The sequence below is a fragment of the Oncorhynchus mykiss genome, chromosome 23, assembly GCF_013265735.2.
Source record: "Oncorhynchus mykiss isolate Arlee chromosome 23, USDA_OmykA_1.1, whole genome shotgun sequence".
Lineage (NCBI taxonomy): Eukaryota > Metazoa > Chordata > Actinopteri > Salmoniformes > Salmonidae > Oncorhynchus > Oncorhynchus mykiss.
In genome coordinates, this window is record NC_048587.1 from 5907811 (window position 1) to 5920409 (window position 12599).

At 46.8% G+C, this 12599-nt stretch overlaps 1 protein-coding gene across 6 annotated transcripts in view; it reads right to left on the reverse strand.

The window, feature by feature from the left end:
* Positions 1-12599, reverse strand: part of LOC110514830 (dedicator of cytokinesis protein 1) — a 538819-nt gene that overhangs the window by 447483 nt on the left and 78737 nt on the right. For all 6 annotated transcript variants that reach the window (XM_036960808.1, XM_036960809.1, XM_036960806.1 and 3 more), the window contains 2 exons: positions 10167-10292; positions 8767-8891 (listed from right to left, as the gene is read on the reverse strand). In XM_036960808.1, the coding sequence (XP_036816703.1) occupies positions 8767-8891; positions 10167-10292 (251 nt within the window). The remainder of the gene's footprint in view (positions 1-8766; positions 8892-10166; positions 10293-12599) is intronic.

The following is a 12599-nucleotide window of genomic DNA, read 5'->3' on the forward strand; positions in this document are numbered from 1 at the left end:
GCCATGTTCTACTAACAACTACAGAGGACCATGTTCTACTAACAACTACAGAGGACCATGTTCTACTAACTGAACTACAGAGGACCATGTTCTACTAACTGAACTACAGAGGACCATGTTCTACTAACTGAACTACAGAGGACCATGTTCTACTAACTGAACTACAGAGGACCATGTTCTACTAACTGAACTACAGAGGACCATGTTCTACTAACTGAACTACAGAGGACCATGTTCTACTAACTGAACTACAGAGGACCATGTTCTACTAACTGAACTACAGAGGACCATGTTCTACTAACTACAGAGGACCATGTTCTACTAACTGAAGTACAGAGGACCATGTTCTACTAACTGAACTACAGAGGACCATGTTCTACTAACTGAACTACAGAGGACCATGTTCTACTAACTGAACTACAGAGGACCATGTTCTACTAACTGAACTACAGAGGACCATGTTCTACTAACTAAACTACAGAGGACCATGTTCTACTAACTGAACTACAGAGGACCATGTTCTACTAACTGAACTACAGAGGACCATGTTCTACTAACTGAACTACAGAGGACCATGTTCTACTAACTGAACTACAGAGGACCATGTTCTACTAACTGAACTACAGAGGACCATGTTCTACTAACTGAACTACAGAGGACCATGTTCTACTAACTGAACTACAGAGGACCGTGTTCTACTAACTGAACTACAGAGGACCATGTTCTACTAACTGAACTACAGAGGACCATGTTCTACTAACTGAACTACAGAGGACCGTGTTCTACTAACTGAACTACAGAGGACCGTGTTCTACTAACTGAACTACAGAGGACCATGTTCTACTAACTGAACTACAGAGGACCGTGTTCTACTAACTGAGCTACAGAGGACCGTGTTCTACTAACTGAACTACACCGGACCGTGTTCTACTAACTGAACTACACCATGTTCTACTAACTGAACTACACCATGTTCTACTAACTGAACTACAGAGGACCTGGAGCCATGTTCTACTAACTGAAGTACAGAGGACCGTGTTCTACTAACTGAAGTACAGAGGACCGTGTTCTACTAACTGAACTACACCATGTTCTACTAACTGAACTACATCATGCTCTACTAACTGAACTACAGAGGACCATGTTCTACTAACTGAACTACAGAGGACCGTGTTCTACTAACTGAACTACAGAGGACCGTGTTCTACTAACTGAAGTACAGAGGACCATGTTCTACTAACTGACCTATAGAGGCCCTGGGGCCATGTTCTACTAACTGACCTATAGAGGCCCTGGGGCCATGTTCTACTAACTGACCTATAGAGGCCCTGGGGCCATGCTCTACTAACTGAGCTACAGAGGACCATGATCTACTAACTGACCTATAGAGGCCCTGGGGCCATGTTCTACTAACTGACCTATAGAGGCCCTGGGGCCAGTATCACCAGCTTAAGGCTGTGTTAATATAAAGCAGGAACTCCAGGGCCAGAATCATCAGCTTAAGGCTGTGTTAATATAAAGCAGGAACTCCAGGGCCAGTATCATCAGCTTAAGGCTGTGTTAATATAAAGCAGGAACTCCAGGGCCAGTATCATCAGCTTAAGGCTGTGTTAATATAAAGCAGGAACTCCAGGACCAGTATCATCAGCTTAAGGCTGTGTTAATATAAAGCAGGAACTCCAGGGCCAGTATCATCAGCTTAAGGCTGTGTTAATATAAAGCAGGAACTCCAGGGCCAGTATCATCAGCTTAAGGCTGTGTTAATATAAAGCAGGAACTCCAGGGCCAGTATCATCAGCTTAAGGCTGTGTTAATATAAAGCAGGAACTCCAGGGCCAGTATCATCAGCTTAAGGCTGTGTTAATATAAAGCAGGAACTCCAGGGCCAGTATCATCAGCTTAAGGCTGTGTTAATATAAAGCAGGAACTCCAGGGCCAGTATCATCAGCTTAAGGCTGTGTTAATATAAAGCAGGAACTCCAGGACCAGTATCATCAGCTTAAGGCTGTGTTAATATAAAGCAGGAACTCCAGGGCCAGTATCATCAGCTTAAGGCTGTGTTAATATAAAGCAGGAACTCCAGGACCAGTATCATCAGCTTAAGGCTGTGTTAATATAAAGCAGGAACTCCAGGGCCAGTATCATCAGCTTAAGGCTGTGTTAATATAAAGCAGGAACTCCAGGGCCAGTATCATCAGCTTAAGGCTGTGTTAATATAAAGCAGGAACTCCAGGGCCAGTATCATCAGCTTAAGGCTGTGTTAATATAAAGCAGGAACTCCAGCCAGTCCACCAACCCAAGTCCCCAGAAGACACCCTGCTTAATTAGAAAGAAATTACAAATTAAATATTAAACTGACCACTGCTGCGTGTGCGTTGTGTGTGGTGTGTGTGGTGTGTGTGTGTGTGTGTACACGTGTTGCTGGAGAGACCAGCTGGTGCTCCTGGTCCAGACAAGTCATTATCTTTCCCCAGTGGATCCCTGTGGTGGGTCAGGGCCTCGCTGTAAACCACTATGCCCTACGTGGTGGGGAGGGAGTACGGGAGGAGAGGGAGGAACGGGAGGGAGGAACGGGAGGGAGGAACGGGAGGGAGGGGAGTACGGGAGGAGAGGGAGGAACGGGAGGGAGGGAGGAGAGTACGAGAGGAGAGGGAGGGAGGGAGGGAGGGAGGGAGGAACGGGAGGGAGGAACGGGAGGGAGGGGAGTACGGGAGGAGAGGGAGGAACGGGAGGGAGGGAGGAGAGTACGAGAGGAGAGGGGGGGAGGGAGGGAGGGAGGGAGGGAGGGAGGGATGAGGAGGAGGGACATTCATATATGATTCTCTATCAACCAGGTCAGTGGTCCCTCAACCTCCTCCAGACACACACACACACGTTACTTACAAGAGTATTCATTTTTTACAAAGACATAATATAAACAGACAGCAGTAGGCCTCTAGTAACAACAAAGACATAATATAAACAGACAGCAGTAGGCCTCTAGTAACAACAAATACATAATATAAACAGACAGCAGTAGGCCTCTAGTAACAACAAAGACATAATATAAACAGACAGCAGTAGGCCTCTAGTAACAACAAAGACATAATATAAACAGACAGCAGTAGGCCTCTAGTAACAACAAATACATAATATAAACAGACAGCAGTAGGCCTCTAGTAACAACAAAGACATAATATAAACAGACAGCAGTAGGCCTCTAGTAACAACAAAGACATAATATAAACAGACAGCAGTAGGCCTCTAGTAACAACAAAGACATAATATAAACAGACAGCAGTAGGCCTCTAGTAACAACAAAGACATAATATAAACAGACAGCAGTAGGCCTCTAGTAACAACAAAGACATAATATAAACAGACAGCAGTAGGCCTCTAGTAACAACAAAGACATAATATAAACAGACAGCAGTAGGCCTCTAGTAACAACAAAGACATAATATAAACAGACAGCAGTAGGCCTCTAGTAACAACAAAGACATAATATAAACAGACAGCAGTAGGCCTCTAGTAACAACAAAGACATAATATAAACAGACAGCAGTAGGCCTCTAGTAACAACAAAGACATAATATAAACAGACAGCAGTAGGCCTCTAGTAACAACAAAGACATAATATAAACAGACAGCAGTAGGCCTCTAGTAACAACAAAGACATAATATAAACAGACAGCAGTAGGCCTCTAGTAACAACAAAGACATAATATAAACAGACAGCAGTAGGCCTCTAGTAACAACAAAGACATAATATAAACAGACAGCAGTAGGCCTCTAGTAACAACAAAAATGATGATCTGTGACATCGTAGCCTACCAGGATAGACCATGACATTCTGAATGTTAAGAAAACAACCATTTCATTACAGTTTTTATTCAAATGAGGTACCGGTAGCCTACACACGCCTAGCTGGTTGTTATCGTCAGTCAGTCAGAGGAACCGCAGTCAGTCAGAGGAACCGCAGTCAGCAGGAGGAACCGCAGTCAGTCAGAGGCACCGCAGTCAGTCAGAGGCACCGCAGTCAGTCAGAGGCACCGCAGTCAGTCAGAGGCACCGCAGTCAGTCAGAGGCACCGCAGTCAGTCAGAGGCACCGCAGTCAGTCAGAGGCACCGCAGTCAGTCAGAGGCACCGCAGTCAGTCAGAGGCACCGCAGTCAGTCAGAGGCACCGCAGTCAGTCAGAGGCACCGCAGTCAGTCAGAGGCACCACAATCAGTCAGAGGAACCGCAGTCAGTCAGAGGAACCGCAGTCAGTCAGAGGAACCGCAGTCAGTCAGAGGAACCGCAGTCAGTCAGAGGAACCGCAGTCAGTCAGAGGCACCACAGTCAGTCAGAGGCACCACAGTCAGTCAGAGGCACCACAGTCAGTCAGAGGCACCACAGTCAGTCAGAGGCACCACAGTCAGTCAGAGGCACCACAGTCAGTCAGAGGCACCACAGTCAGTCAGAGGCACCACAGTCAGTCAGAGGAACCACAGTCAGTCAGAGGAACCACAGTCAGTCAGAGGCACCACAGTCAGAGGCACCACAGTCAGAGGCACCATGTGTAGCAAGGGGAAGTAGGAGATTTATAAATCACTGATAAATGGAATTACAATGACGGAATGAAGTTGTCGTAGACAAGGACGTGGAATGTAGCAAAATATCCCCAATTAGCCTTGCAATGTTAGCTAGCTAGTTAGCTGGCTCATGTAGCTAGCTTGTTTCTTTACATGGATTTGATGCAGTCAAGACGGGCACTACCAAATGGTACGATAGATAACCTACGACAGCAACAAGGTCGTCCTACAGCCGCAGGTGATCGATCGTAACATTGTTTGTGGTGGTTGTGTTAATGTGTCGAGTTAACAACAGGGGGGCAAGTTGACCTGACATTGCTTCCTGTCCAGTGGGTATAACAGAGGTGAAGAACAAGGCTGCTCAGGTAGTCTTCAAATGCCTGTCATTTCCTGTGCAAAAGGAGGAGAATGTAATTTCCTCTGTGTGAGAGGAGGAGAATGTCATTTCCTCTGTGTGAGAGGAGAATGTTGTTGTATTGTGTGAATATACAGCGGCAAGATAAAGTATGTGAACCCTTTGGGATTACCTGGATTACCTGGATTTATGCATAGATTAGTCACCAAATCTGATCATCTAGTCACAACAATAGACAAACACAGTGTGCTTAAACTAATAACACACAACACACCAAAAAAATAATAACACACAACACACAAAAATTCAAATTATTGTATTGTTCTTGTCTATATTGAATACATCATTAAAACATTCAGAGTGTAGGTTGTAAAAAGTATGTGAACCCCCCCTAGGCTAATGACTTCTCCAAAAGCTAATTGGAGTCAGGAGTCAGTTAACCTGGAGTCCAATCAATGAGATGAGATTGGAGATGTTGGTTAGAGCAGCCTAGAAGTATAAAAAACACTCACAATTTGAGTTTGCTATTCACAAGAAGCATTGCCTGATGTGACCCATGCCTCAAACAAAAGAGACCTCAGAAAACCTAAGATGAAGAATTGTTCACTTGCATAAAGCTGGAAAGGGATACAAAAGTATCTCTAAAAGCCTTGACGTTCATCAGTCCACGCTAAGACAAATTGTTGCCGTCCTGCAAACATGACTGCAAGAGCACAGCGCAGAATGTTCAATGAGGTTAAGAAGAATCCTAGAGTGTCAGCCAAAGACTTACAGAAATCTCTGGAACATGCTAACATCTCTGTTGACGAGTCTACGATACTTAAAACACTAAGAGATATGGTGTAGGGGGTCTGGGCTACAGGATATCAGACCCAGAGAGATGGGAGGGATATCAGACCCAGAGAAACTGGAGGGATATGGTGTGGGGGGTCTGGGCTACAGGATATCAGACCCAGAGAGATGGGAGGGATATCAGACCCAGAGAAACTGGAGGGATATGGTGTGGGGGGTCTGGGCTACAGGATATCAGACCCAGAGAGATGGGAGGGATATGGTGTGAGGGGTCTGGGCTACAGGATATCAGACGCAGAGAGATGGGAGGGATATCAGCCCCAGAGAGATGGGAGGGATATCAGACCCAGAGAGATGGGAGGGATATCAGACCCAGAGAGATGGGAGAGATATAGTGTGAGGGGTCTGGGCTACAGGATATCAGACCCAGAGAGATGTGAGGGATATGGTGTGAGGGGTCTGGGCTACAGGATATCAGACCCAGAGAGATGGGAGGGATATGGTGTGAAGGGTCTGGGCTACATGATATCAGACCCAGAGAGATGGGAGGGATATGGTGAGAGGGGTCTGGGCTACAGGATATCAGACCCAGAGAGATGGGAGGGATATGATGTGGGGGGAGCCTGCTGGCTAGCACTGTGTAACACTGTAGCATTGATGGGATGGGAGGAGCCTGCTGGCTAGCACTGTGTAACACTGTAGCATTGATGGTATGGGAGGAGCCTGCTGGCTAGCACTGTGTAATACTGTAGCATTGATGGGATGGGAGGAGCCTGCTGGCTAGCACTGTGTAACACTAGCATTGATGGGATGGGAGGAGCCTGCTGGCTAGCACTGTGTAATACTGTAGCATTGATGGGATGAGAGGAGCCTGCTGGCTAGCACTGTGTAACACTGTAGCATTGGTGGGATGGGAGGAGCCTGCTGGCTAGCACTGTGTAACACTGTAGCATTGATGGGATGGGAGGCGCCTGCTGGCTAGCACTGTGTAACACTGTAGCGTTGGTAGTTTTACTATGTTACACACAGAGTGGACAAAAACATTAGGAACACCTGCACTTTCCATGACAGACTAACCAGGTGAAAGCTGTGATCCCTTATTGACGTGACTTGTTAAATCCACTTCACTCAGTGTAGATGAAGGAGGAGGAGACAGGTTAAAGAAGGATGGTAATTTGTCTGGCGTTCACAAACAATCAGGGACATGTCTGTTTGAAAGTACTATTTTGGAGAATTGATGGACGACAGTAAGCTGATAGCCAAGCACTGAGAAATAGCAGTCAGGTCCGGTCAGCACTCTTAAATCACAGGGTTTGGCTTTCCTCAGAGCTGAACTACAGCAGGTCAAACCTCTAAAAAACGGACCGCGAGGTGGCCGGAACTTTCCTCAGAGCTGAACTACAGCAGGTCAAACCTCTAAAAAACGGACCGCGAGGTGGACGGAACTTTCCCCAGAGCTGAACTACAGCAGGTCAAACCTCTAGAAAACGAACCACGAGGTGGACAGAACTTTCCCCAGAGCTGAACTACAGCAGGTCAAACCTCTAGAAAACGGACCGCGAGGTGAACAGAACTTTCCCCAGAGCTGAACTACAGCAGGTCAAACCTCTAGAAAACGAACCACGAGGTGGACAGAACTTTCCCCAGAGAGAGCTGAACTACAGCAGGTCAAACCTCTAGAAAACGGACCGCGAGGTGAACAGAACTTTCCTCAGAGCTGAACTACAGCAGGTCAAACCTCTAGAAAACGGAACACGAGGTGGACAGAACTTTCCTCAGAGCTGAACTACAGCAGGTCAAACCTCTAGAAAACGGACCGCGAGGTGAACAGAACTTTCCCCAGAGCTGAACTACAGCAGGTCAAACCTCTAGAAAACGGACCACGAGGTGGACAGAACTTTCCCCAGAGCTGAACTACAGCAGGTCAAACCTCTAGAAAACGAACCACGAGGTGGACAGAACTTTCCCCAGTGAGAGCTGAACTACAGCAGGTCAAACCTCTAGAAAACGGACCGCGAGGTGGACAGAACTTTCCCCAGTGAGAGCTGAACTACAGCAGGTCAAACCTCTAGAAAACGGACCACGAAGTGGACAGAACTTTCCCCAGTGAGAGCTGAACTACAGCAGGTCAAACCTCTAGAAAACGGACCGCGAGGTGGACAGAACTTTCCTCAGAGCTGAACTACAGCAGGTCAAACCTCTAGAACACGGACCACGAGGTCGACAGAACTTTCCTCAGAGCTGAACTACAGCAGGTCAAACCTCTAGAACACGGACCACGAGGTGGACAGAACTTTCCTCAGAGCTGAACTACAGCAGGTCAAACCTCTAGAAAACGGACCGCGAGGTGAACAGAACTTTCCCCAGTGAGAGCTGAACTACAGCAGGTCAAACCTCTAGAAAACGGACCACGAGGTGGACAGAACTTTCCCCAGTGAGAGCTGAACTACAGCAGGTCAAACCTCTAGAAAACGGAACACGAGGTGGACAGAACTTTCCCCAGTGAGAGCTGAACTACAGCAGGTCAAACCTCTAGAAAACGGACCACGAGGTGGACAGAACTTTCCCCAGTGAGAGCTGAACTACAGCAGGTCAAACCTCTAGAAAACGGACCACGAGGTGGACAGAACTTTCCCCAGAGCTGAACTACAGCAGGTCAAACCTCTAGAAAACGGACCACGAGGTGGACAGAACTTTCCCCAGAGCTGAACTACAGCAGGTCAAACCTCTAGAACACGGACCGCGAGGTGAACAGAACTTTCCCCAGTGAGAGCTGAACTACAGCAGGTCAAACCTCTAGAAAACGGACCGCGAGGTGGACAGAACTTTCCCCAGTGAGAGCTGAACTACAGCAGGTCAAACCTCTAGAAAACGGACCGCGAGGTGGACAGAACTTTCCCCAGTGAGAGCTGAACTACAGCAGGTCAAACCTCTAGAACACGGACCACGAGGTGGACAGAACGAGGTCTAAAAAGCAGTGAGACCAACATCCATTCGTCAGTCAGTACCTCCACTTTCTTTCTATCCCGTGTGTGTGTGTGTGTGTGTGTGTCTCTCTCAATACCTCCAGTTTCTTTCCGTCCTCGTCGTAGACTGTCATGGTGACCTCGACATTCTTGGGGGTGGACTTGCTGCCTTTATCAAACTCTCCCTGAACCAGGGTTACGTAGATATCGTTACGCACGTCACCTGAGGGGAAACAAAACAGGCTTATGAGAAGACACACACCTCACTCACAAAGGGTCGTGTCCTGACTGTAGACCTGCATGCTGAATGTGGACCTCACTGACAAAGGGTCGTGTCCTGACTGTAGACCTGCATGCTGAACGTGGACCTCACTGACAAAGGGTTGTGTCCTGTCTGTAGACCTGCATGCTGAACGTGGACCTCACTGACAAAGGGTCGTGTCCTGACTGTAGACCTGCATGCTGAACGTGGACCTCACTGACAAAGGGTCGTGTCCTGACTGTAGACCTGCATGCTGAACGTGGACCTCACTGACAAAGGGTCGTGTCCTGACTGTAGACCTGCATGCTGAACGTGGACCTCACTGACAAAGGGTCATGTCATATCAATCAATCAAACACATTTATTTATAAAGCCCTTCTTACATCAGCTGATATCTCAAAGTCCTCTACAGAAACCCAGCCTAAAACCCCAAACAGCAAGCAATGCACGTGTAGAAGCACGGTGGCTAGGAAAAACTCCCTAGAAAGGCCAAAACCTAGGAAGAAACCTAGAGAGGAACCAGGCTATGAGGAGTGGCCAGTCCTCTTGTGGCTGTGCCGGGTAGAGATTATAACAGAACATGGTCAAGATGTTCAAATGTTCATAAATGACCAGCAGGGTCAAATAATAATAATTACAGTGGTTGTAGAGGGTGCAACAGGTCAGCACCTCAAGAGTAAATGTCAGTTCAGAGTTAGAGACAGTAGGTGTGGTAGAGAGGGAGAGAACTACCTGGTATGACGATCTCTGAATGGATCATGATGCTACCTGGCATGACGATCTCTGAATGGCTCATGATGCTTCCAGGTATGACGATCTCTGAATGGATCATGATGCTACCTGGCCTGACGATCTCTGAATGGATCATGATGCTACCTGGTATGACAATCTCTGAAAGGATCATGAGGAACCTGCCCTGACGATCTCTGAATGGATCATGATGTTACCTGGTATGACATGATGCTACCAGGTATGACGATCTCTGAATGGATCATGATGCTACCTGGCCTGACGATCTCTGAATGGATCATGAGGAACCTGCCCTGACGATCTCTGAATGGATCATGAGGAACCTGCCCTGACGATCTCTGAATGGATCATGATGTTACCTGGTATGACATGATGCTACCTGGTATGACGATCTCTGAATGGATCATGATTCTACCTGGTATGACGATCTCTGAATGGATCATGAGGAACCTGGCCTGACGATCTCTGAATGGATCATGATGCTACCTGGCATGATGATCTCCGGGAAGCCCATCTTGCGGGCTACGGCTGTGGAACGGTCAACCAGGTGAGGGAAGTCCTTCCTGATCTGATGGATATCACCCGGAAGCAGTTTCAGAGTCACCCACAGACCTGGGAACAGGGAATACGACATGTTATCAGTCAAATCAGAGCAGCTTCAGAGTCACCCACAGACCTGGGAACAGGGAGGGAGGGAGTAGAGACCGTTGTTAAGGAAGCTACTACCAACATATGACGATCTCAACAGACCTGGGAACAGGGAGGGAGGGACTAGAGACCGTTGTTAAGGAAGCTACTACCAACATATGACGATCTCAACAGACCTGGGAACAGGGAGGGAGGGACTAGAGACCGTTGTTAAGGAAGCTACTACCAACATATGACGATCTCAACAGACCTGGGAACAGGGAGGGAGGGAGTAGAGACCGTTGTTAAGGAAGCTACTACCAACATATGACGATCTCAGTGGGAACCTCCAGTCGGTATGACAACCAAAACTAATTGCCGGAAGTCAAGGAGTCTAAATTTGCCAGCTGGAGGCAAGTCACACAATGTTTTCTACTTCAGGAAAATTACCCTTTCTAGTTTATGAAGAGGTGTTTCTATGGTAACTAAACATAGTTTTACAGTGTTCCACATATAAAACCTTAAAACATCCTGCAGTTAATTCTGTTCATCTGGTCAGTGTGTAACTGCTTCCTTCAGGAAACATGGGTCATATCAGACACAACATTTACATCGTTCTGAAACACAACACGGAGCTGGAACATCCTCAGGTAATTTGGCCTGTAGACTGAGGTTGCATCCCAATTGGCCCCATTATTCCCTACGAAGTGCACTACTTTTGACCAGGGGCCCGTAGTTCACTATGTATGGAAAAGAGGTGACGTTTGGAACACAGTCAGAGAGACAGTGGGACCTGTCAACAGAGGAGGTCAGTCTGTCTGAGGGTCTGTCTCCTCTTAAACCAAATGGACCAATATGTAGTGATGATATACTGGGTCTGTAGTGATGACATACTGGGTCTGTAGTGATGACATACTGGGTCTGTAGTGATGATATACTGGGTCTGTAGTGATGACATACTGGGTCTGTAGTGATGACATACTGGGTCTGTAGTGATGACATACTGGGTCTGTAGTGATGATATACTGGGTCTGTAGTGATGACATACTGGGTCTGTAGTGATGACATACTGGGTCTGTAGTGATGACATACTGGGTCTGTAGTGATGACATACTGGGTCTGTAGTGATGACATACTGGGTCTGTAGTGATGACATACTGGGTCTGTAGTGATGACATACTGGGTCTGTAGTGATGACATACTGGGTCTGTAGTGATGACATACTGGGTCTGTAGTGATGACATACTGGGTCTGTAGTGATGACATACTGGGTCTGTAGTGATGACATACTGGGTCTGTAGTGATGATATACTGGGTCTGTAGTGATGACATACTGGGTCTGTAGTGATGACATACTGGGTCTGTAGTGATGATATACTGGGTCTGTAGTGATGACATACTGGGTCTGTAGTGATGATATACTGGGTCTATAGTGATGACATACTGGGTCTGTAGTGATGACATACTGGGTCTGTAGTGATGATATACTGGGTCTGTAGTGATGATATACTGGGTCTGTAGTGATGATATACTGGGTCTGTAGTGATGACATACTGGGTCTGTAGTGATGACATACTGGGTCTGTAGTGATGACATACTGGGTCTGTAGTGATGATATACTGGGTCTGTAGTGATGACATACTGGGTCTGTAGTGATGACATACTGGGTCTGTAGTGATGACATACTGGGTCTGTAGTGATGACATACTGGGTCTGTAGTGATGACATACTGGGTCTGTAGTGATGACATACTGGGTCTGTAGTGATGATATACTGGGTCTGTAGTGATGATATACTGGGTCTGTAGTGATGATATACTGGGTCTTTAGTGATGACATACTGGGTCTGTAGTGATGACATACTGGGTCTGTAGTGATGACATACTGGGTCTGTAGTGATGACATACTGGGTCTGTAGTGATGACATACTGGGTCTGTAGTGATGATATACTGGGTCTGTAGTGATGACATACTGGGTCTGTAGTGATGACATACTGGGTCTGTAGTAGCACATACTGGGTCTGTAGTGATGACATACTGGGTCTGTAGTGATGATATACTGGGTCTGTAGTGATGATATACTGGGTCTGTAGTGATGACATACTGGGTCTGTAGCTCACGGCACAAAACCTCATTAGTACAGAACTGTCTTTGATTGGTTCATGTTGCATTATGTTATTTAAAAGTCAAAATGTCTGAGAGGTAGATCTGGGCTTGAATTTTGACTCAGAAAGGGAACAGCCACCCTCCTCTCCTCTCCTCAGACTGTTGAAAGGTCCATAATAAAGAACAG